Consider the following 26,891-nt stretch of genomic DNA (forward strand, 5'->3'; position numbering starts at 1 on the left):
GGTTGTCCACACTCCCTTGTCTTGTCTGTGTGCTGCATCGAACCCTTTACTGAATCCATCAGGAAGGAAAAGAGCATAAGAGGGGTGACGTTGCTAGGCAGTGAGGCACCCAAGTCAAAACCTCCCTGTATATGGACGATGCCACTGTCTTCCCCTTGGATCCACAGTCAGTTCGCAGACTGATCAGCATCTGTGGCCAGTTCGAGTTGGCTTCGGGAGCCAGAGTCAACCACAGGAAGAGTGAGGCCATGCTCTTTAGTAACTGTCCTGACCGATCCAATGTCCCCTTCACCATCAGGTCTGACTACATGAAAGCGCTGGGGACCTGGTACTGAGGGGCTGAGGCGTGTAACAAGAATTGGCTGGAGTGGATTGGGAAGGTGAAACAAAAATTGGGTTTGTGGAAACGGCGTTCTCTGTCAATAACTGGGAATAGGTGTGACGTGCTCTCGGGGCTGCTGTACTTGCACAGGTGTGGCCTGTTCCTCGCTTCTCTGCCTTGGTAATCACCCAGGACTTCTTCCAGTTTATCTGGGGGTCCAGGGTGGAGCGAGTCCAATGGGTCATGCTGCACAAGTCCCCAGAGAATGGGGGGAAAAATGTACCCGACGTTACCCTCATCCCAATGACCACCTTCGTGTGTGGCTGTATCAGCAAGTGTGTGGACCCAAAGTACGTGGGCACCAAGTGTCACTACGTGCTGAGGTTCTACCTGTCCCCAGTGTTGTGAGAGATAGGCCTGGCCCCTCTACCGCACAATGTCCCAGTCAGCTGGACGTTGCCGCACTACCTGTCCTTTGTGGAAGGGTTCTTCCAAGTAAACACCTTTGACCACAGGTCCATCAGGCAGTAATCAGCGTGGAATGTCCTGCAGATACTGCGGAACAAGGACACTATGGATACGGTGGGATGACTCCCTGAGCAGACTGCCCAAACCATCTGGCAGAACGCCTCATCGCCAGATCTCGCCAACAAGCACCAAGACCTTGTGTGGCTGGTAGTGAGAGGGGCCCTCATAGTTAGATCCTTCCTGTACAGATGACATATCATCCCCAATGCATGCTGCCCTCGGGATGGCTGCTGCGGGGAAGTGACAGTCACCCACCTCTTTGCAGACTGTGGATTTGCAAAGAGGGTGTGGAGACAGATGCATGTGTCTGTGTCCCGATTCATCCCCATATGCTACGTAACAGAGGACTTGCTGACCTACGGGCTGTTCCCAGGGTCACACACCGAGACTGCTGCTGGAAGGTCATCAGCTTGGTGAAAGACGCCCTTTGGTCTGCCTGAAACTTGTTGGTCTTCCAGTACAGCAAGATGTCTGTAAGGGAATGCTGCTGACTGGCACATTCCAGGCTGAAGCAGTATGTGCTGAGGGATGCACTGAAGCTCAGTGCAGCCAATGCAAACCCTCTGTGGGGAAGAACCACAGTATCGGCTCCTTCCGTTACCGTACATGGAAGGGCTGAGTCGGGTGGGGAAGCCCCTCAAACGATGAAAGGGGTATCACCTCAGGGGGCCACATGAGTGGTTATAGTTCTATGGTTTTCAATAAAAAAAGTCAGTTAACAGTACTGAATGTAATGACCATGAATGTAAATGTTTTTTCTTTTGTATTTTTTTATTATAAATAAAGTCTATTTTTGAAATATTAAAAAAAATCAATAATCCCCTTCAACTGAGTGTCTTGCCAGGTCTTTCACAAGGCAATTAAAATAAATCTATGAACTAAATGCATTGTTGAGTGATTATGGAGTGACGTATTGGCCATCCTAGATAAGGATAGCAGGTGTCCTTCCCTGAAATAACTGCCTTCAGTATCTCCCTGAAGTATTTCCCTTCAAGGGAGATATCAGAGGAAGGTTTTTTACCCAGAGAGTGGTTGGGGCATGGAATGCGCTGCCTGGGGTGGTGGTGGAGGCAGATACATTGGTCAAATTCAAGAGATAGGCATATGGAGGAATTTAAAATAGAGGGATACGTGGGGGGAAGGGGTTAGATAGTCTTAGACGAGGTTTAAAGGTCGGCACAACATTATGGGCCGAAGGGCCTGTATTGCGCTGTACTGTTCTATGTTCTACGTAAGTATATGAGTGAACAGGTTGGGGCCCGGTAATGGGATAATGGAGCATTGGTGAGGTTGCTCCTCCTGACCCACAAGAACTGCTCCAACAAGCTCAAACTGTTCCCAGCTGGAATGTGGAAGTCTAATTATGACAAGATGGGATCCACCTGCATCTTGCAACCTGCTGCCACAAAATTGACTGTAGGCTTTTATGTGGAATGTCTGTGGTGGTATATCCCAATTTTGATTTTTAACACCCTCCTGTGTGTGGAAGGGGATAGGGGTTAATACTGAGGCCATAAGAGTGAGACATGAACTTATAGCCTTTTGATACAAAAGTAAGGATACCATTACCAACAAAGCCACAGTAACTCTAGTGCTGGAATATGTCTTGCAATGATTCTGTATCAAACCAAAGTTCAGGGTAAAAGGCAATGACAGAATGCTATTGAATAACATTATAATAAAGAATATGAATGCACTCTGATTGATCTACCTTTGTGTCTTGGTGACGATGAGTTATTCTTTGAGATCCGATTAACATAGATATTTCTAGCTTCCAAGCGCCTTTCTTTTTCCTAAAAAATTTAAAAATAATTATGAAATATATACACAGTATAATCATCCATATGAGCTATCATCTAAAAAGATGTTCTGTACACTTATTGTTCAGAGTAAGCTTTTAAAAATAAGGAGCCAAAGTAGTTCAACACCAAGACATTTCTGTTCCTGATTTTCTGCAGAAAATTCCTGACATTAATTGGCCTCTCCAGGGAGGCAGTAAATTCAGGTGATGCAGCTGAGGCAGGGTTGGCTTCCCTTAAGGGAGGAGGATATTTTGAGAGCAAAACAAATCATCTGTTGTGGTTTACCTTAATGAATGGCTGCAATCCAACACAGATCAAAAGAGCAAGCTAGCAACCTGGTCTCCAGGCCAATGATGTGGTATGAAAAGAACCTATCACTGAGGGAGGGCATGATAATAAGAAACAATGTTATTGTTTGAGTGAAAAGTATGGTTGAAAAATTATTTTTTATTGGTTTGGCTCAGAAACCTGAAAAAATCTTGATTGACTTTCACTTTTAGATTTGACACAGATGCTAAGTTTCACTAGTGTCAGAGGTCAAAGGTACTTTCCAATAACATACCCAAAGGATGGTATTGGCACATACAGGGTATGACAGGTTAGGACAGGGTTTTGTTCCTGAAAAATGTTCGTAACCTGAATGTTTCAATGTACAAAACCAGCGTGTGGGAGAGGATCACACAAACAGCTGTGACGGGAGAACGAGCAGGCATGGGAAGAGTGGCCGCCAGCCGGCATCACGGACTCAGTGAGTGAGTCTGCTCAGCGCTCCCAGAGCTCTGCTTGCCTCGATCCATTCTCCGATCGTTGCTGCAGCTCGTTTGGGTGTTTGGGGTGGGGGGTGGGGGGGGACAGTGGGGGTGGTTTGGGAGAGAGAAAGCACACAGAAATGTCCCGTTCCCACCCAACAGAAAATGCCTGCAGCCCTGCAGCAGTCAGCAAGTCTGTCCCCATCCATCCCGCCGGTCTCCCAAATGCTCAATCATATGAACGGGGTGTCCATAAATCGACGTTTGGCCCTGTATGTGAAAAGTATCTCCATAATTTCCAAAACGTGGAATATCAGGAACCTTATTCACATTATTGCAAATCTATTTTGTTGTCAGACAGTATCTGAGATCTACTATTGCTGATTCTGTTTGCCATGCTATTGTGGCTTCAAGGTACATTAAATTTTTAGTCTATTGCCTCTCACACATGCTGCAGCAGTCCAAGGCCTGAGGGAAGAGACTCAAATAGTTGGTATAAAGACTATAATTCACTTGCTGACGTTGCAAAACTGTCGAAATTTATTAACTTCTTTACTGACTGGCTAGTTTTTATTTGAAAACTATGTGAGGCTGGCAGCAAAGTTTATATGCCAGTCTGTTGTACCAATGAAATTAAAAGCATTTACTCCAGACCAATATCCTATAACCAGAGGTAATCTGAGGCATTTCTCATATGAGAAGTATATTGTTGATCTCTCCAAGATAAATAAATGTGCCAGCGGTTACTTTTCCCCTTTCAGCCCATCTTGACACAATGTGAACAAAAGGAAATTTATTTCCTTGGTAAAAATATTCACAGATAGAAAGATGGAGCCGAGAACTCAGAAATTCTTTGTATAGAAATGGTTATCCCTCTTTTTGCACAAAGTTTTGTGAAACACAAGCCAAGCAAATCCTGGATTCCATCATTGGTCTGTCCTGATTTAGCTCATCTTAGCCAATGGTGCATCAGTAGTGTGAGACTCGCATCAGAAAACCACATTGTAAAAATTGACAATAAACCAGACTGTTCACTTCTGATTACTACAGCTGCAGTGTGTTTACATCTAGGGATACTGGGTGAGGAAAGCTGCACAGTCCTGCACCCAGACAGAGGCTCACGCATGAGGTACAACTTTGTAGATAAAATGCCAGCGATCTGTTCATCCCTGAAGAATGGTATCTCAGCAACAGGGGAGAAAACTGGGTGGAAAATTATTGTTGAAAAGTGTAGTCACAACAGAATGCAAGGACAAAGGGGTATAATTAGCTTACATCTGTTTTAATGCATGGAGAATTGTAGGGAACACATAGGGGTTTCTTGCTAACTATGGGCGAGGCTCATTGTCATCAGTATGCATTGTTAAACAAGTCTTTTTGTGTGCATATAAGGCCTATTTGTAGATGTTGCGTGAGACGTAATGGCAGTGTAAAATAACTGAGGCAAGACATGTACCTGTTGCTTCTCACATCACTGCCAGCTTGAAATCTCAAGGAACTCTTATGACTTGTCAGGCAGCTTTGCTCAACATTATCAACAAAGACCTGGCAACATATTGCTCAGGGGAACTGTTCAGTGTGGGATGGCATAAACAGCAGAAAGGTCACGGCATAGGGTTTGCTGTTTTGTTAGAGAGACACTTCAAAACGAGGACCCAATTTAATCAAAATTCATCTCTGGCCAGAATTACCTCAGACTTTGCTCTCACTCTGTCACTATAACTGCACGAAAGGACCCCGTCAGTGCAAATAAACAAGAATTTGCCCACACTTCTAGTAAGGTTATGGTAATGGAACAGGTAGAAATACAGAATATTTCAGCCAAAGTTTTTTTCTGTTTCTGGAACATTACTCTGGAATCCATTAAATCAGTGCCAATGACTTCTCTTGTAGAATTCCTAACCTTGGTTATATTATTGTGAGGGCAGAGGAGCCCAGGTGCTTCCTAAGAAAGAGGGCTAAACAAGCAGAGGATGTTTCCAAGCATGGTAGGATGTGGCACTGTACAGGAGAATAGCAATTTACAATCTGTGTAAATCAGAAAAATAGTACACCATTTAACAACTGAGCTGAACACCTGGACGGACCCCCAGACCCTGAATGTTCCAGCTAATTAGTCACATGGAGCAGAAATCCCAGTTGGTCGGCACATTTCCCTGCCTCATGAACGCTGGGCTCAGCTTCTTTGCAGACCACTACTGCCGCTCTCAGTATGAATCAGGTACTGCACCCGGCCAGTACCCGATCTCCATGACTCACATCCAATCCATAAAAAAACAAGAAATATGCAAGGTTAATTAAGGTTGAAGTTAAATGTAAAACGAGGCTTACTTTTCTCAATGCTCTTTCCTACATCAGTTGTGAAAATATTGTTTTGGTCCCAAAAATAAATGTATTATTTTTGTCAACTCATTCTTCATTTTTAATCTGTTTTATTTCAGCTTTAAACTTTGTATGGCTACAACTTTGAAAGTGTTTAATAAGCAATAATTTTAATAAATGCAGCTTTATTCTCATTTCAATCAACTAGAAGAATATTTCAGCCTCCCTTTGTAATATCCCTTGTCAACTATCTCCTTAATTATCTCCTTAACCAAATGAAACAGTATTTAAAATGTATTCTTCATAAACAGTTCACTAAGATACTTCTTTTCTTTTATGCCAACTAGTAAAATTTGCAGCATTATCCTATTAGATGTCAGGCTACAGTCCAGTTTCATGCTCATTCCAGTGGAACTGAAATAAACCAAGGCTTCTGAGAAAAGTTGGATCAGTCTTATCCGAATGTTAACGTCCTTGTGACTCCAAGCTTCAGTTGCACCCTTGTGCTCACAACTATTCTGAAGCTATTTGAGATATTTAAACTATATGTTTTCTTTCAAAGTTATGAATGGGGTATGTACATTGTGGACACAACAGCTTTCTGCCCAGGGAAGGCCCCATGCCTAATTTATTGCACCTATGCACCAATGTTGAAAGTAGTTACAATAGCCATCACCACTCCCCTCCACACCCCATCTTACCTTCCCTCCCTCAGGTCTGAACTACTCTTCCATGCACAATGGAATAAGCTTGCCTATCCCTGTTCACTTTTGCAAAGAAGAATACTTGCACTTTCATCTGAAAATACTGAACAAAGGGCCAATCCTTGATATGTTGTTTTAAACTTCTTGAGAGTTCAGGTTGTTTGCCAGGTTAGAATCACACTTAGTGAACTACATCTGCTCTTCTCTTGTGGTAACATTGTGATTGTCACTGGACAACTAACTTCTGATGAAACTACATGTTCACATCCCACCAAGGCAGTTGAGGTATTAAAATCAAGTAATTAGCTAAACCTGAAATTTAAAAATCTAGTCTCAGTGACAGTGACATAAAATTTTTGGATTGTTGGAAAAATACATCATGTTCATTACGAGCTTCAGAGAATAAAATCTGCCATCCTTATCTGGCCTGGCTGAAATGTGACTCCAAATACTAATGTTGTTGTTTCTTGACTGCACTCTGATAAAGCCATTCAGTTCTGGGATTAACTGGTTTGATGGCTAGTTTTCTACTGAACAATATTCTCTCTACTTCAGAAGATCAAATGGCTGAAAGATTATGGTTTAATTAAAACAAATAAAGGCAATTCCCATGTTATGGCAGTTCGAGTAATGGAAATTCGTGCTTACAGAATTCACAAATCACTACCAGTTTGGGTAATGGAAATTCACTCTTATGAAATTTAAGTGAAAAAGTTAAATAATTAAACACAAAATATTTTTCAACTCGCATTTCTTGATGAATGCACAGATGACACAGCTTCACATTACAGAAAATCATGAGTCAGACTGTAACCCCCCCCCCCCACACCTGCATTAACACAAGGGTTGCCTGTTTCTGATCATACAAAAGAGAGGGTTATACAGACTTCCTTCCCTGTGTTGGTAGATAAATACAGTGTCCAATGTGATACTGAGAAGTACAGATGCAAAAGTCCTGGATTATATCTATGGTTAATGCAGTGTTGGTCAGCTGGCCGTTTGTGGAATTCTAAGATTAGCTTCATTATCTATAAGAAGGAGAGGCAATGAGTTGGGGATCCTGTACCCCTTTGTAATCCAGTGACCCTGCCGTAACAAACACAAGTGTCAGTTGAAAAAGGATTTATCTATAATTCCTTCCATCATATAGGTTGGTCACAGTTTCTTTCAGCAGAGCAAATTCCCAAAGTGACCTCTTAATGCTAATAATTTGATAATTCCATTAGAAACAACTGCCCTTTTGTAAAAATTACATTAGAAGAAGATTGCCTCCAACCCAGTTATGGGCCAAATGTCTTTCAGCATGAGTCATCTATGGTGATTCAGTATGGCTTTGCCAAAGGGCAGTCCCATTTCTGTGATACCATACTGAACAAAGACAGATTAGTTTTATTGCTTTTGTCTGAACACCTGACCCTGGGGGAGCAAGGAACTCAGGAACAGGCATGTTGCCTAACTGCATAAGAGTACCCACCTTCAGCATTTGAATTTACTTTATTTGCCATGTTGTTTCAAACTGAAATGTAGAGTGAACTCAAATATTATGTAATATGACTAGTGGGATTTTTACACTATGCCATTAAATATCATTATAGTTCAGGAAGGGCAATAATTGGTGTCAAAATAGGATGCTCCTGAACGGACAGTCTAAGACATTATAAGCTAATGTGATCAATTAACATTAATTACAGTTTTATTGATGCAATTCAGAGATCAGCTAGAGATCCTCCTCCTGATGAACTTCTAATGGTTTTCAATGGAAAGTTAACATTGGTGAGGGTGGCATCATTGTTGGCCATAATGGCCAATGATAGGCCAAGACACCCTGCTCAGGCTCAAATGAAAAATTTGTCACGTGTGTGGTGTACTGAAGAGCTACTGACATCCTGGGTTAGCTGGGGAAGGGAGAGGAGGGGAGAGGTGGAGATCGTGGTGGGAAGAGGGGTTCCAAGAGGAGGCTGGTGATGGGGGGAGGTGTGATAAAGGGATGAAGAACTCAAATCTCTCTAAGAAAAACAAGAGACACAAATGACTTAATTTTGTTTTCCACTATAAAAATCAAGACTGCTTTTAACTAGTCACCAGCTAGTGTTAACATAATAATTTTAAAATTTATTTAATAAGGTTTTGCGATTTAAGAATGTGCTTGTGTTTCTCATTGTTTAATTTTTAAACAAATCAATCACTTTCAATGGGTCAGTTAAAGCAATACCGTCAGCATTTGGTTCAGAGTGCGTTGCTCCGATTCTAGCTTCTTTATCTCATCAAGTGCCTCCCGTGTCTTTCTGTGTTCTGTAGCCAGCTGATGATTGAAACTTTTACTTTTTAACTCCAGAATTCTCTCCAAGTCCTAAAGATACAGTGAAAAAAATAAGCACCTGCAGGAAAACCACAAGAATACTGCCATTGAGGACAAAACTGTGTTCATCACAAATCCCTTACTTTCCTGAACTGCAGACTCATCAGTGGAATAATTCCACAGCCACATGCAACCCTCCAATCAATGGGCAATTGAGCTATACATGAGTAAAACACACACCACCAGGCTCAAGGACAGCTTTTATCCTGCTGTTATAAAACTACTGAATGGACCTCTTGTACGATAAGATGGACTCTTGACCTTACAATCTACCTCATCATGGCCCTTGCACCTTATTGTCTACCTACACTGCACTTTCTCTGTAACTGTAACACTACATTCTGCTTTCTATTATTGCTTTTCCCGTGTATTACCTCGATGTACTTGTGTTTTGAAATGATCTGTATGGATGGCAATGCAAAACAAAGCTTTTCACTGTAACTTGGTAAATGTGACAATAATAAACCAATTACCAATTAAAAGATGGACTATTCAACTATAGTAGCATCACAACCAAAGTGCTCAAAACTAAAATGAAGCCAACTTTCCCCAAAGTCTGCATGAACAGCACAGCACTCAAGAGTTGAATACCTGGTTAATTCTAGTGCTCACCTCAATATCCTACATATGATCGGCCAACTCAGCACATCCCAAACCCTGAAAGTTAGATTTCACCCTCCTTTGTTGCACTAACCTGTCCCATTCCATTTTGTGTTAAGGTTGAATCGGGTCCCCCACAATGGGAAAGTGGCCAAAAACACATTTAAAACAGGGTGAGCACATACAGTAAAAGGGGATATGGGCTAATGGTAGGAAGACATATCTACTCTTGGACTCAAATCCCCTTGCACATGTACCATTTGCTTTTTGAATTGCTTGCTAAACCTGCATGTTAGTTTTCTGTGGCTAGTGCACAAAGACACCTAATTTCTCTGAACATCAACACATTTCAATCTTTCACCATATGAGACATCCCAACTAGGGGATACACCAACTCTGCATTTACCCTGTCAAGCTCCATAAAAATGTTGCATTGTTTTAACTCAAGAGCGTATAGGACTAGCTTGTTTAATCTCTCCTCATAGGACAAATCCCCCATTGCAGGAGTCAATTTGGTGAACCTTTACTGCATTATCACAAGGATTTTCTTTCTTATGTAGGGAGACCTATCTAAGACCTATTCTAGGACCTTACATAATTGCAGAAAGACATCCAAATTGTCTTGCAGTAAAGGTCATAATGGTGGCCTTCCCAATTGCTTGCAGTACCAATTAACTTTCAGTAATCAGTGTTAAAGGACACCCAGGCCCTCTGATCACCAACACATTTCAATCTCACACCATTTTAAAAAATACTCTGTCTTCTTTTTTGATCAAGGGTACAGTCTCAGACCAGGAGCAAGGAATCTAGTCTGGAGGGCCATCTAAGGGTCTGTGCAAATGTGCTTTCCAAGAGGACTCAGATGAGGACCACAACTGGGCTACTGTCAAGGCAAGACTGATGCTGATGGTTGGCGAGACTCATCAAATGCAGGTAAAGAGCAACACGGAAGGGTCCACCTGCAAGCTCTCACAGCAGGTTGGTAGAGCCAGGAGATCAAGACCTCTGCTCTGGATGTTATCTGCACTCCTTTTCTGGGGATTGGTAACCATCTCATCACACTGTGCCTAATGGTTCAGATGATGGTTACTGTGGAGGTACAGGCGGAGGCCACACAAGTCCGCTTCCATGCAGTCTCTCACTGCCTTAGCTCGAGATCTTCTCTCTTCCACACAGGGACAGTTTGAAGCACTAAAGGAACAGTGATGTGTCACCAGGGAGCAGCTTGATATGCTCATTATGAACAGAGAAGCCATTCAAGAGCAAGTCGCTGTTCCCATTGGACACAGCGATGCAATCCAAGGGTAGCTCCTGGTTTGTTGGAGTAAAGTGATGTGGTACATCAGCGGAAATGTTCTGTACAGAGAGCCAATAGGATGTTGTCCTATATGAACAGAGTGATACCACACATGGACAGGTTGCTCTCTGAAAGGAGCTGGTGTCTCTTCTGCTGAAGCACAACATGTCCACCTGTGATTTATTACCCTGTAAAAGTCACAACTAACCCAGAATCCCCCTGCACTTTGTCACCTGGTGCTGCAACATCATGAGTAGTACTTATGAGTAACCCTCAAGTAAGTCATTACTGGGGACTGTCGCTGAGAAATGGTGCAAGGGTAGGTCATAAAAGTGCAAAAAGATAAACACACAGCTACAACTGTACAAAGGCCTGGTCAGATTGCAAATGCAATATTGTGAGCAGATCTGGATACCATACATTTGATAGGAACATTGCCATTGGTGGGTGTCCAGCAGGGATTTACCACAAAAATATTTGGATTCCAAAGGTTAAATTGCACTGGCAGGTTACACAACTGGGATTGTATTTCCTGGAACTTAGTCAAAGGAGTGACTTAATTTTTTTTTAAAGATTAATATCTTAAAAAACTATATCACTCCTTAGACTAAGGAGTTCCAACTATGGAAGTACTCTTTGATAACTTCCATAGTTGGGGAATCTAGGCCTAGGAGGCAGAGTTTCAAAAATCACAGCCTGGCTTTTCCATTACTGTTCTACACTGTCTTCCATTCTCTTCACATAATGATGTGTAATGCAGAGGGATTAAAGCAAAATAACTAGGTGTTCAAGAGTTTTAAACACTTTAAATAGTAGAAACCTTTGCGATCCATACTTCTGTTTCTACTTGAAAATTTGATCACATTATTGGACATTTTATAAATTGGTTCTATTTACTGTCCTTTTAATCAGGAAACTGAAAGTTTGTCTCCATCATCATATACGATTTATAATTTTTCTGTCCATCAAAGTTAATTGTTTTTTCTGCTTTATAAATCATATGATGTTTGAATATTCTACCTGCGAATACATCATCACTTTGGGAGATTAAATAATTTAGTGTTCATTTCATACAGAAATTCTTTAAACTCTTCACTTCAATCCCATAGATCTACAACTGTATTCACAAATAGAGAAGGTTTGACTAGAGATTCTACTGCACTATTAGGATGCCCTACAAGGGTGGACGTGGGGTGGGACAATGGCCATTTTGGTTCCCGACCTGATGCACGACTCTTCATTTGTGACTCAGGCCAAAGGTGGAAGGAAATATACTGTCCAGTCCTCCTTCCTGATTGGTCGGGGAGTGTAGAGGAGGTGGTGGGGATGTGTGGAGCCAACACTTGTCCGGTGCGAGGAGGAGTGCGTGGGAAGCAGTTGGGGTTTAAAGCAAGGAGTGGAGTTTTATTATTTGAAGGAGGGGGAAGAAATCAGAGGCTACTGGGTGAAGTGGACTCTCCAAACAATTTTTGAGAAATTGAGGGAAGGTGGAGTTGCTGCATTAGGGACAGGAAGAAAGATCATCAGATAGATATTGCTGTGGAATTTATTCATAGAGAAGGATAGAAAGAATTCCAGAAAGGAGAGAGAAGGGTCAGTCGGTGATAAGAGGTGAATGCAAATGCAAACACTGGAGTAATATTTCTCTCAGTGCTGCCCCTATATCACTCAAAAACAGGCAGTAGTGCAACTGCCTAGCAGTTTTCATAGAAAATATTGGTCCAATAAAGGATTCTCAGATTTATTTTCACAAAGACTTGTAGCAAGGTTCTTACATAGTTATTTAATTTGCTGACATATTGGCCAAGAAATTTGTTTTGCAACTGCAAGAAACTGGGTGAAAGTGGTGCTGTGCAATTGGAAACCCAGAGTAGGGCAATGTTGCACACATTTTTGGGTGGCTTAATGTCACTGGGAAATTTGACACCTGATTTTTCAGCAGCATTTTCATTTTCCCTAGTAATTCTGTAGAGTAAAACTCCTCCAACAATAGCGCAATTCATCTCCTATTAGATTTTCAACCTCTGAAAAGCAGCAGTTTTTATTTACTCACAGAACAAACCAGTTTTACTAACCTTGCTTCCCCTGAAATTGTTCTATTTAAAGGTCCAACATTCAAACTGCATTCCTTGCCCTTGTAGAGAACTGTGACCTCAAGTACACCCTCACATGCATGCCTGGTCTGCTTTGTCCATGGAGGTCAGGATCGTGGTGTGTCTCAGCTTGCTAGCTTCAGATGGCTGCCGTTGATCTCTGGAACACCTCATAGTTTGCTGCTCACTGCTGTGTTAGGGAGGTCACCCCAGCTCCATAGGCAAAGACTTTTCCTTCAGCCCACACGAGCAGGCAGAGTCAGCATGGGCATTGCCTCCATTGCAGTCTTCTACAAAAGGAGCCAGTCCCAGATTGCACTCATGCCCTTACGGTTACTAGAGTTGCTAGGAGTGACTACTTATGGACCTTGTCTCTAGGGCTCCTTTAGCATTAAGAACATGTGCCCTATGGGCATTGTTCTTCACCAGCCTGCCCAGACCCCTCTGAATCCTTGGGAGCAATCTTTTACCTTCTCTATACTGCACACAGTAATTATAATATCCATTCATTGGTTAGTGACACTCCCCTGTAGCTAGGAAGTGTCTCTTGCATTGTGCTGTGTACTATTAATGGCTGGCTGCAAAGATCACACCCTCTGGGTGAAATTCTGACAAATGCAGAATGATGTTTCAGCATGGTGTTACTCAGGGATCCCAACAGTGCTGTTCTATGAATGATGCAACTGAAGTTATCATGTGACTTTCACAAGCAGGGTTAGGGAGACCTACAATATTGTTTTAATGCTATCATAGAACAAAGAAACATAGAACATAGCACCATACTGCACAGGAACAGGCCTTTCTGCCCACCAAGTCTGCCCCAACCACGATGCCCAACTAAACTAATCCCATCTGCCTGCACATGGTTTGTATCCCTTTGATCCCTGAATAAGAAATAGAACTAGTAATAGTTTTTAATCCCAATAATTTTCTGGGAAGCCAGAATGCACCATGCTACCAAAATGTCACATGACAAGGAAGTGGTTCATGTAGTAGCTTAAAAAGATCTTCTGCTACTGGAATATGGGTTTGTATTCAGCCCAGACTGAGAGGCTGAAGTTCCACTTTGTCAGCAGGCTTTGATCATTCAATATATAATGAGTCTTGTTGAACTTAATAAGATCTCATTTGCACAATCTAGATAATAAGGAGATACTCGAGATTTCTTGGGAATATTGGTATCGAAAATGGAAAAAAATACACAGTATACTGTAATAATAAAGTGTTGGTGGTGAGGCACATTGTGAACTACACAGATAGACTGGAAATACTCAACTGGGGGTCCATATATCCTTTCTCAGAATCATTCATTCACATTCACACAGATTTTTTTGTTAAAAAGCAACATTGACACATTAGTTGGTTGGATGTTGTTTCATAGAAGAAAGGATTTCTTACAGCATAGGAGGAGGCCATTCAGCCCATCAAGTTCATACCAACTCTCAAGCGCACAATCTACTCAGTACATTGGCCTGTCCTTCCCACATAGCCTTTCAAAATATTTTCCCTCAATTTGCTTTTGAAAGCCCTGGGTGACTGCTCCTACCATCCTGCAGTAGTGAGTTCCAGATCATCACTACCCATTGCATTAACGTCAGCACCCACCCCCTCCCACCCCTGTACATTTTGTCCTTTACTTTAAATGTGTATCCATTGTTCTTTGATCCATCTGCTATGGGAATAGCTTCCCTCTGTTTACCTATATAAAACAGACATAATCGTGTTGACTTCCATTTAATCTCATATCAACCTTCTTTGCTTTAAGGAGAACAACTCCAGCTAGTTCAGTTTATAGCTGAAATTCCCCATCCCTGGAATTGTTCTGCACCTTTTCCAGGACCTTGATGGCCTTCCTAAAATGTGCTCACTTATTGTTAACAGCAGTATAACTGAAGAAAGGGAAAGGCTGCAGACATGCCCAGGGGTGAGGATTGTCATCACACTTCTTTCATGAAGCTTTACAGAGCAACTATCCAAGAACAGGGTACAGACTTTCAGGTTGTTTTGCTTCAGTTTTGTTTTAAGTCTTGCATTGTACTGCCACCACAAAACAACAAATTTCACGACATATGTCAGTGATAATAAACCTGATTCTGATTCATCACAAGAACAAATCACCCTCATCCACAACACCCAACCTTCCCAACACACACTTAGCTGAAAGTAGTTGGATGTGCACAACTATTTCAAAATTAACTATACAAAATGAATATGAAGGCAAACGTTTTCTTCAGGCTCCCCCACCTGTCATTGTTATTTCATGTAATGTCAGCATTCCTCATTATATTATCCTCTACAGTAAATTAATACCTGTCAATGAGGTGGAGATTCATTGATTGACAATGCTAATAAGCAAATTGTGATATGCCCATCATTTAAAGCAGGGAGGCTCACCGCAGATAGCCCCATGCTGCAAAAATCAATTTGTCTTTTGGATGAGACATTGGACTGAAACTTGTTTGTAGGCATACAAGTGGGATTCCATGGTAATATTCAAAGAAGTGTTCTTTGGTACCTGTTCAACATTTCATCACCACCACTGAAAAGAAGTTAACTGCTCATACATTTTACTGCTGTCGGCAAATTGACTGCTATGTTTACATATATACCTGACTGCAAGACCAAAACTCGTTACTGATTGTGAGATGCTAAGGATGTGAATGCTAAGCACAGCTAAAGATGTGGGAGATGATAGATAAAAATAAAAATTCATTCTTCCTTAAGCATAGGCAGGCTTGCCTGCCATTGGGTACGGAAGCCCAATCATTGCATAAGCATCCACATAAAAGTTATTGAATAAAAAAATCAATAATAGAGATCTGTATGTGGGGACAGGTTCCCTCTGTTTCTAATGTGTCACAGCATTGGCTGTTGATTGTACATACATGTGGTTCTATTGATGAAAAAGGTAAGAAACATAACCAGGAATAAGCCATATGGCCATTCTCCAGCACTAACTGCATATCCATTTGCTTCATAGATCTAGCTGTCCTCTAGCTTTTCCATAGATCGAGCTATACTCAGCAACATGGCCATGTTGGGTGACAATTTCAAAGATTCACCACCTCCTGCCTGAAGAAATTTCTTTTTTATTTCCGTCCTGAATGAATGGTCAACCTGCTACTTTGAGACTCTGATCCCGGTTCTAGACACCCCAACCAGGGGAAATATCAATTTAGCATCTTCTCTGTAATGCTACATAGAATTTTGTACATTTCAATGAGATCACCTCTCATTGAAGAGAGTTCATTCCCAGTCTTCTTACCCTCTCTTCATACATCAAGCCCAACATCCCAGGAGTCAATCTGCTGCTCCTTTGCTGCAGTCCCTCTAATGCAAGTATATCTTTCCATAGACTGGGAGATCAGATCTGTACACAACTATCAGGTTTGGTCTTACTAGGGCCCCTATATAATTGGAACAAGATGTCTCAAGTTCTCTAACCAATAAAAGTCAGCATTTAGTTTTTACTCCTAATTGCTCACCAAGCTTTAATTTGGATCTCAATCTCTATTTTAAAAATACGCTGCTTTTCACTTTTCTTGATTAAAGCAGATAACATTTTTCCATATTACATTCCATCTGTCACATCCTTGCCCATTCACTTAACCTGTTCATATTTCCCTGAAGCCTCTCTGCATCCTTCTCACAGACCACTTTCTACCATCAGCAAACTTGAATATATTATACTTGATCCCCTCATCCAAATAATTTATATAGATTGAGAACAGCTGGGACGCCGCACCAGTCCCTATGGCAATCCCTTGATCACAGCCTACCAACCCAGAATGATGTGTTTATTTCCATTCCCTGTTTTCTGTACATTAACCAATCCCCAATGCACAACAGTGCATTACTCCTGTACTGTGAGGCTTTAATTTTGTTCAATAATCATTTGTGTGGCCCTTTATTAAAGTGCAAATTCATTAGATCAACTGGTTCAGCTTTATCTATTGTGCTAGTTATAACCTCAAAATATTTCAACAGATCTGCTGAGCATAATTTTGCTCTCATGACTTTATACTGAATCTGCTCAATCTTTTTATTATTTTTCAAGTGCCCTCTTTAATAAGGAAAAGAGTCCAACGTTTTCCCCTCTGCTAAAATGTGACCAATAGGAGGCTGTGTCTGTCATGGATTTTCCAAGAAACATAGAAAACCTACAGCACAATTCAGGCCCTTCAACCCACAAAGCTGTGCCGAACATGTCCCTACCTTAGAAATTACTAGGCTTACCCATAGCCCTCTATTTTACTCAGCTCCATGTACCTATCCAAAAGTCTCTTAAAAGACCCTATCGTATCAGCTTCCACCACCGTTGCTGGCAGCCCATTCCACACACTCACCACTCTCTGAGTAAAAAAACTTACCCCTGACATCTCCTGTATACCTACTCCCCAGCACCTTAAACCTATGTCCTCTTGTGGCAACCATTTCAGCCCTGGGGAAAAGCCTCTGACTATCTACCCGATCAATGCCTCTCATCATCTTATATACCTCTATCAGGTCCCCCCTCATCCTCCATCCCTCCAAGGAGAAAAGGCTGAGTTCCCTCAACCTGCTTTCATAAGGCATACTCCGCATTCCAGGCAGCATCCTTGTAAGTCTCCTCTGCACCCTTTCAATGGCTTCCACATCCTTCCTGTAGTGAGGTGACCAGAACTGAGCACAGTACTCCAAGTGGGGTCTGACCAGGGTAGAGTAGTTTTACTTCAGCAAGATGCAATATTTCAGGGAACCGATTCTCTAAAGTTCCACAAAGCTATGCCACATGCTGTTGTCACATAGCAAGACTGGAACTACATTGCCAGTGATGGTGAAGGTACAGAAATCATTAATTTCTATGGTGCCAAGTCTTTCCCGGCTGATGTAAGGGTCATTAGCAAAATTTTCCAGTTTGCAGCACAACTTTGCATTGGGGTCACAGAAGCTTTGAGTCTTGTTGTGGGTCTGGAATCACACTTAGGCTGACAGATTTCCTCACCTGAGAACATTAGTGAAACAGTTGTGCTTTTTGGCCAAACTGATAGTGGGCATGGTTACCCAGACTGAGACTGGCTATTCTTTTTTAAAATGATTAGCTATTTAAATAATTAACTTTAAATTCCCCATCTACCACAGTGTGACTTGAACTCCTGCCTCTGGATTAGGCCTAGTTTAGGCCTCTGGATTAGTAATCTGGAAAATTAACCTCAGTATCATTTTTCCTTTTCAATTCCACTCGTTGCATCCCTTTGATCTGCAGTATAGGTGCAATCCTTCATGTTGAATTTCTCTGGCTGTGAACTGGAAGAAAATTATGTCAGGGCAAAGAAGATATTAGCAGAGCTTAAAAAAAATGATGGGATATAGGAAGAAGGAATGGTCATTTTGTAGGAAGGGAGAGAAGTGGAAAGGGAGGGAGATTATTCCATGGTGTGGTACCTAGGCAGCTGGAGGCTCTTCCAGCATAGATGGAGATACATACATACAAACGAAGGGTTCGGGGAATACATAACTCTGAAGGTGGTTAAAGAGGTAGAGAGTTAGGCCATAAAGTGATGTAAATGGGCAGGATGTGAATGTTAATTTTCAGGTACCTGAGGGACTGGGAGCCAATAGTTAATGAGGATGGGCAATTGGTGAGTGGAATTGGTGTGGAATCAGAATCAGAATCAGGTTTATTATCGCTGACATATGTTGTGAAATTTGTTGTTGTGTGGCAGCAGTACAGTGCAAGACATAAAGACATAAAAATTGCTATAAGTTACAAAAATAAATAAATAGTGCAAAAGAGGAATAATGAGGTAGTGTTCATGGGTTCATGGACTGTTCAGAAATCTGATGGCGGAGGGGAAGAAAATGTTCCTGAAATGCTAGTGTGGGCCTTCAGGCTCCTGTACCTTCTCCCCAATGGTAGTAATGTGAAGAGGGCATGTCCCGGGTATTGAGGGTCCTTAATGATGGATGCCGCCTTCTTGAGGCATTACCTCTTGAAGATGTCCTCAGTGGTGGGGAGGGTTGTGTCCGTGTTGGAGCTGGCTGAGTCTACAACCCTCTGCAGCCTCTTTCAGTCCTGCACATTGGAGCCTCCATACCAGGCTGTGATGCAAACAGTCAGAATGCTCTCCACTGTACATCTGTAGAAATTTGCAAGAGTCTTTGGTGACGTAGCAAATCTCCTCAAACTCCTCATGAGGTAGAGCCACTGGCATACCTTCCTTGTGATTGCATCAATGAGTTGATCAATGAGATAACATCATGTGTGCTGGATGAACTGACTTTCTGGAGGGTGAAGGAAAGGAGACCAGCTAGGACTGTCTAATTTGGTGGTCACAGAAGTGATGTTATACAGGAGAAGTAGAGTGTCATTGTGATGAGGAGAGTATGGACATGGAAGTTCAGCTTGTGATTGAACAGGACACTAAAGTCATAACGTTACTTGCCTTTGTTAACAACAACATTTCACCCAATGATAAATTTCACTGATAGCTCAGGGAAATGTGGATGCAATTGGACACCAATAAGAACAATGTTCCATGTTCAGCACTCCAAGCATCCACATTCTGTCCCCTTTTTATTTTTGACAATCTTTATTGTTAACAGCTCACCTGGATCTTTTGTTCGTCGATCTCAAATTTCTTTGTCAACTCAGTCAGCTTACTGGTCAGCTCGTCCCGTTCTTCCAAGTTCCTCTTGTCACAGATGACCTTTAGCTTCTGCAGAGAGTTCTTTGTTTTCCACAGCTCCGACTCTGCTTCTTTCAGTTGCTTTGACACACACCGGTCCTGCTCCTTCGACTTTCTCAGCATTTCCTTCAACATCTGTACCTCGCTCTCATGCCTGGCTAATAACTGGGGCAAATTGTTCTGCTCATTCTCAAACTTCACCAGGGCCTTCATGTGTCGGTACTGAAGCTGCCTTAGCAACCTGTTTTCCAGCCTGGCGTTTTCTAGCTCTCTCTGAAGGTCACACACCTCATTCTTCAATTCTTTTGTTTTGTTCAGTCTGGCTGACAAGATGTGGCGTGTCACTGAATCATAACGCTGCTCCCCAGAGTTTATTTTAGTAATTTTTTGTGACTTAATCTTAAATGCAGACTGGTTCCAGTTTTGCAGCATTTTAAATCTTGGTTTAGTTTGTACTGCAGAAGGAAAGAAAAACACTTAATTCTGCTGTATGCCGCAGATGGTATCAAATATAAGGTGCTTCTATGTAGATATTAGTCGCTAGATTCATCGCTATGCAACTATCAATACTGCCCATTCCTGTGCATCTATTTACCATCACCTGCCACACATAGATTTGTTATTTCTTGCTGTATAGTCAGGAAGAGATTAATAGACAAGAAACTCCTCAGTGCTTCTCTGAAGAAAGCAACGAGTTGTGTATTTGCAACGCAAAAATGCTGTAATTGTTTTATTGGTTTGATTTACCTCCACATCTTTTGTCTCTATTTACACATGCTGCCACGGGAACTGTTGTTCTGGACTAGAATGGAGGGCAGCAGCACAAATGTTTCCAAGTCAGAAGACCTGTCACACGGCAACACTTCAACAAAATATTGATTTTTGGTTACAGGACAAACTATTCTCTTCGTCTGAAAAATGCTGAAGCCAGCAGTGCCATATTTTCTGGTTGTTTTGCAAGCTAAGCATTGTTTCCAGGTAAGTGAATGGAAAAGACTAGATAACAAGTTGCTCAGGACTTATACCCAATGCTCCCTTTGGCCTCTGAAGCTCCAGGCAACCTGTGAGTAAGCACTCAGGAAAAAAAACCCTCTTTGCTGGGAAAATTAACAACCAAAATAAGTATGTATCTCCTCAAAGTACACTTGTTGGTTTTCCAGACTGACAGAGCAAGCAGTTGGTTGTCTTATTCATTCTTAGCAAAGGATAAATTAAAATCAATCTTAATCTCACCAAGGTTCAAGTGGTGTTGTCTTGGACAGGCAGGCTCTTATTGTGGCCTAATGAAAAGTAGTGAACAGAGAAGCAGTGAAAAGATAAGAGATAAAACCCAGTGTCTGTCTTGCATCATCTCTCTGTAGTTGCATCATAACCTCCCTCTTCTTATATTCTATGCCCATACAATGAAGGCAAGTATGCTCCATCCAATGGTGCATCACTGGTCAAAGGTTTCCAATTGTAAAACCAACTGTCACCCTCTACCTCCTATCACCAACTTTGGAGACTGGTCCTAAAGGTAAGAGCCCATAGTAGTTTGTTAAATTTGCCATGGGCTCTTACCTTTAGAGCCAGTCTTCCTTCTGGAGTCTTGTCAAAGACCTTACAGAAGTCCATCAACTGCACTACTATTATCAATGCTTCAAAATATTTAAATTAGTCAGACAGAATTTCTGGTTAACAAAGTCATGCTGACTATCATTGATTAATCCCTGCCAATCCAACTGCTGATTAATTCTGTACCTTGGAACTTTTTCCAATAATTTCCCTAGCACTGATACTAGATTGACCAACTTATAATTACCTGGCTTAGCCCTTTTGCCCTTCCTGAATTAAGATGCCATACTCGCTGTCCTTCAGTCATCTGGCATCTCTTCTGCAGCCAGAGAAGGTCTGAAAATTTCTTTCAGAGGTCCAGCAATTTCCTCCCTTGCCTACCATAAAAGCCAAGGGTACACCTTATCAGGCCCTTAGGATTTATCTATCTTTATGCCCACTAAAACACCCAATACTTTCTCCTTTTCTACTGTATTTTGTTCTAGAATTCCACCAAACCCCTCTCTGAAATCTCCAACCACAATGATATTCTCTTTAGTGAACACTCATTTCAGACCACACCTTTGTCACCTGGATCCATCCACAGATTGCTACCCTTGTTCCTAATGGGCCTTACTCTTTCCCTGGCTATTTTCTTGACTTCAATGTGCCTTAAAATGATTTGGAACTTTCCTTAATCTTGCTTCTAGTGTTATTTCATGACCCCTCTTCACTCTCCTCATTACTTTAAGTACATCTTACACTTTCTGTATTCCTATAGGGCTCCTTCTGTGCTCTGTTCTCTATATCTGCCAATAGGTAGAATGATGCAGGGCAGCACTGGAGTTTAAGTCCTTGAACTTGATTTAAATTCCAACCTTGTGACCCAGAAGTGAGAACACCAAACATAGCTCCTTAGTTAGAAATGATGACAGGAGAGCCATTAAAATGCAATATCTTTAGCTTTATTCTAAGAAACTGGCAACTTTGGAGGTTATTACAGTTTCATGTTTGGAAGAACATGAAGATCTAGAAAAATCAATCCAATTTTGTTTCCCAGGGAGCTTTTGTACAAAGTGTGACTGAGGACTTTGGCACTTTGAATTGAAACTGCCATTGCAATTCTACTGTTTGTCATTTGAATGTTCTGCCTCTATACATCTCTCCAACCTGTGTCTCTGTATAAACTGGGGCAGGCAAAAGTTTGGATTGATAAAGTTATTCTTGTTCTGGACACCCAACACCATGGAGTTTTGATTCCACAGCATGCGCGTTTGTCACTGACCCCCTCTTTGTCTGCTTTTGCTGCCCTTTGCTGTCCCTCAGCTAAAGCTGGAAGCAGTCAGATTTTGGTTAGTGTCCATGTTATATTTTAACACCTCACCTGACTCAAAACCATTTATTTTAGGAGTTAAAACTATCTGGTTACTGGAACATCTTTTGCATTTACAAGTGTAAGCTTTTCTCATACTTGCATCTGAGTGACTCAACTATGACATTCATAAAGTCACAGTTGAACAAAGGGACCTCAACAATCAATATAAACTTCTTAATGAGAAAGCAATCAACCTAATCAACTTTAGAATGTTTGATAACATTTAAACTGAAACTGAAATCAAGCTAAGCCTACATAGCAGTTCAATTTTGTGAGTGTGAACAGCAGGTACTACACTCTAAAAGTAACATGATATAATCATTGTGTTTATAAATAATGTATCTTCTGGCTTACCATGAACAATGCTGTGGGAGACCCAGGGCACAAAATAATATTTTTCCATATTATTTCTAGGTAAACTTCTGCAGGTTAAACTCTGGTAAAATTGAAGTCATTACATCACAATTTTCATTTTTCAGTGATGATGTCATTAAGTGCAAACTGCCTGGATGGTGTACGATGCACCCCACTAAGTGGATATAGGAGTAATAAGCAAGGGTTTTTCATGAGGTTATAAACTAAACAATTTTCTGTGATTTATGACAATTTATTGCAATTACATAGCTCACTCTACAGAGCCCTCTATTTATATAATTCTGTTATACTGTTTTCCTTATCTCTGCTGATTCCTAAAGACAATCACTCACACTTGGTAGTTTCATTGGAAATGGAAGCACTCTAGTACTTCAAAGTGTCATCCGTTTCAACCACCCTTCCTTTTCTGAAGCCTCTAACACAAACTATGTTCAGTTCCATAGACACAAACAGCCATCTGGTACCTCAGACAAGTGACCATCCATCTCATCACACGTTTTGGTAATGATTCACATTGTAGACAGGTTCATTCTCAACAGTGGGTCACTTCTGCCTACTTTCCAGAAAGGGTCACTAATGACTAACTAATGGCTATTTTACTCTATACTATGGTTAGCGAGATGAACTATAATTCTGCATTATGGTTAGAACTAGCATAATTATCAGTTAATTAATGTGAATGCTTAACTGAGACTGTAATAATTCTTATAATTGAAATGCTGGTTTGGACAAATAGACTTTTGTTGTGACTGAAAAAAAATATAATCAGAGAAACAATGAAGAGGAGGAAGACTAAAGGCTAATGTTGCAGAATTAGACAAAAGTGTTATTTTAATACTTTTTCAGATAAACACATGTTGCTTTGATTATTTCTTATCCTTGACCAAAAGTAGGTGCTTTACAGAAGAGGTTAAAAGTAAGAGTTTAACATTTAAGAGGCATTTAGGCTGATATATGAACAGGCAGGGAACAGAGGGATACGGACCATGTGCAGGCAGATGAGATTAGTTAGACTGGCATCATGGTCGGTGCAGACATGGTGGGCTGAAGGGCCTGTTCCTGTGCTGTACTGTGTTGGATTCGGAATTATCTGAAACACCCAACAAGCTGTAGGAAATTTTAAGATTGTGAGACCATAAGAAATAGGAACAGGAGTAGGACATTTACACCCTTGAATCTGTTCCACCGTACAATAAAATCATGGCTGATCCAAATCCCACCCCACCCCCAACTCCATAAAAAAGGGGAATAAAGCTGTTCACATTTTTCGAAACGTGGCCTCACCAGTGTCTTGTACAGTTGTAGTAAGTCCCGGTAGAAATAAAAGGCAGCATTCCATTAGCCTTCCTGATTACTTGCTGTACTTGTTATGCTAGCATTCTATGTTTCGTGGACAAGGACCCTTAAATCCCTTTAGATGGTGCATGCACTACCTCCATAGTTACCTTGGGGCGTGAGTCATCAGGTACTAGAGAATCTGAGGAATCCTCTCCAGTTTGTTAAAATTCCAAATTACTGGCCCTCCTCCCTAGAATATTTTATCATTACATCCTAGTTATGTCATACCTTGTCTAAGCAATCATATTGAATTAATGTTATTTAATGACTGGAGCAAAGTAGCATACCTTTTTTCTGATTGTCTATGTTGTTGTTTCCCTCAACATTTTCTTTCTTTGTTTCCTGCAGTTTTCTTTTTACATCTTCTCTTTTGTATGACTCAGCAGTGCTGCTGTGATCATCAAAATCCTCAGAGTATTCTGTGCATACGCTATTTCTTTGAGAGTTGCTGCTCTTGGTGCTGTTGTTTGTCTTGTTTTTGGAATTATTGCTACTGGAACTGGAGTCTTTTCCTTGTCTTCTTGAGGAATGATCTGAAAGACTGACCTGCAAATCCTGTTCACTAGCCATGGTCAGGAATATAACTTAATTGCATTTTTGTTGGTTAAAACTTTTTCATATTGGATAAGATATCACTGTAAAACCTCCAATAATGCAGGTTTTTCTGAAAGGTATAGTATCATACACAGTTTCTGTAGATACAAAAAAATGAAATATAAATGTTGGAAATCCAAAATATAAAAAGAAATCCTAAAAAAAATGCAACATATCAGTCAGAATCAGAGAGAACAGTTTGGACTATCTTTCTCAAAATTTACCATTATCTGCCACAATGTTTAGCATGTTGTGATTCATTCAGTTTATTTATTCATTCATTTTTTCATGGTATCATCACATGATGGACCACAGAAAGCCATTTGATTCATTGTTGTTGTGGTGGGTCTTGTATAGAGCATTCTGATTATTTCTACTCCCCCTCTCTTTCTAATGCCTTAATTGGCAAGCTGTGGGAATGAGAATTTAGTATTTTAATTAGTATCATTACAAATGGTAAAATGTAGTCAAATTGGTCTTAACTATTTCTTACGAGACTTTGGTTGGCTTTAAGATCCAATATTCACCTACCATCTGTTATTAGCATTCACAACATTAATAAGACAACTCTGCCTCAGAACATTACGTATGTACAGCAGATTACAATCCTGGTTTTTCATTCACTGTAGTTGTGTGCTATGTACTACAGGTGCCGATGAAAATAATAGCTACCATTGAAGTTGGAGGTGAGGAGTAGTTGGGGAGGACAGGAATATGAAAGTGTTTATTCAAAATGAAGCCAGTTTGAATTGTTCAATTACGCTAAAGTGGACCAGACTTGGAGGAAAAACATTTTTATCTGACTGATTTAAGTTGACTGATAACTGGGAACTACTCGCTGTCAGCTAATCACTGCTCAGCTCATTATTGCTCTGTTGACTAATGGTCAGATATCAGTGTATTTGACCTCCTTTTCCATCTCTGAACTCATCCCTGAGCTTAGTATTAGAGCACTGATGTGCTGGAGAGAGGGACCAAATGTACTTTGCACCCTGCCCCTCAGCTTTGCAGAAGGGCTAACTGGTGGACCAAAGGCCATCTAACTTAACTGGGGTTACAGACCCTGTAAAAAAAAGTAAATGTTTGAATTATTTCACTGTTTAATTTTACTTTAATATTTTTGACTGTTTGTTACGATAAATATTTTAACTATCCGAACCTGTGTGAATTGACTTTAAAAGTTTCTATCAGAGACATTTAAAAATGACTCAAAAGAGTGAGCTGTCAAAAGCCTTCAGGACATTCCGGGAATCAGGCCTCAGCAGTTCGCCACCTGTTGCCCAGTGCTTTTTGTGTCTCATGGGATCCCTCTTGGGTGCAGATAGTCAGTTTGTTCTGCCCTGTGCTTCTGAGAAAAGTTATTGCAGGTGGTGAAGTTCTGTAGGCACTGAGTCTAGACAGTGGGTAATGTCCAGCGTGATCTGGCCCACTTTGTTTACATTCTTAAAAGTATTGTACTGTAAGTTATGAGGTTATATGGCAGAATAGATTAAAATCTGTTGTGGTAACTGTATCCTTCTTTTGCTGTATTGCAATAAGGTTAAATATTTTGGCTGGAAGTCGTGACAAGGAAATGTAAAAATTTGGAAAAATATAAATGATAAATAGCACAAGTGGAAAGTAATAAATTATAAATAAAGGAAAACAGGTGAGAAATTGTTGTGTCCTTGTTTCAGATGCTAACCAATGACACAGAGGTCACATAGATCAGAGGCAGGAAGCTCATGCAAAATTTATCTAGGGGCTCCCTTCAAAAATATTGCTGAGCTATGAGCACTTGCTGTGCTTTCTGAGGCAGTGTATTGCATCCTAGTTTTGTTTGGCTTGCATTGTCATAAGTAGTCCTTAGATCAGCAGTGGGGAATGGCGGCAGGACTGCAGTGTAAGATGATCCTCGATGTGTGTCCACTGTGAAAGTGCAGTGAAGCAGAGGAACTGGTGTAATCTCCCATTCCATATGAAATTTATTTAAAAATGCATTGATCTTGTTGGTGGCAGCTCCTTATTTGCAGCTGTCGCTGAGAACTCTCAAATGCAGCAAGCATCCACTCTACTAACAGCTAGCTAGTTTTGCAGAGACGACCAAAAACAAGATTCCTTATTTATACCTGGGTCCAGACGTTCTTTGTGTATGTTGTCCTCACATATTTGTTGTTTTATTCTTTCTCTCAATTAACCAACTATAAAATACTTATCATTTTACCAAATTGTCAGTGTAGTTATGTCAACATA

At 41.0% G+C, this 26,891-nt stretch overlaps 1 protein-coding gene across 1 annotated transcript in view; it reads right to left on the bottom strand.

The window, feature by feature from the left end:
* LOC127569689 (lebercilin-like protein) overlaps positions 1-24,378 on the bottom strand; it is a 38,800-nt gene extending 14,422 nt beyond the window's left edge. The window contains exons 1-4 of the mRNA XM_052014489.1: positions 24,353-24,378; positions 19,367-19,899; positions 8,640-8,777; positions 2,562-2,643 (exon numbers count right to left, since the gene is read on the bottom strand). Coding sequence (XP_051870449.1) covers positions 2,562-2,643; positions 8,640-8,777; positions 19,367-19,876 — 730 coding nt within the window. The 5' untranslated portion in view covers positions 19,877-19,899; positions 24,353-24,378. The remainder of the gene's footprint in view (positions 1-2,561; positions 2,644-8,639; positions 8,778-19,366; positions 19,900-24,352) is intronic.
* Between the last annotated feature and the right edge of the window lie 2,513 nt (positions 24,379-26,891).

This window comes from Pristis pectinata, chromosome 4, assembly GCF_009764475.1.
Source record: "Pristis pectinata isolate sPriPec2 chromosome 4, sPriPec2.1.pri, whole genome shotgun sequence".
Lineage (NCBI taxonomy): Eukaryota > Metazoa > Chordata > Chondrichthyes > Rhinopristiformes > Pristidae > Pristis > Pristis pectinata.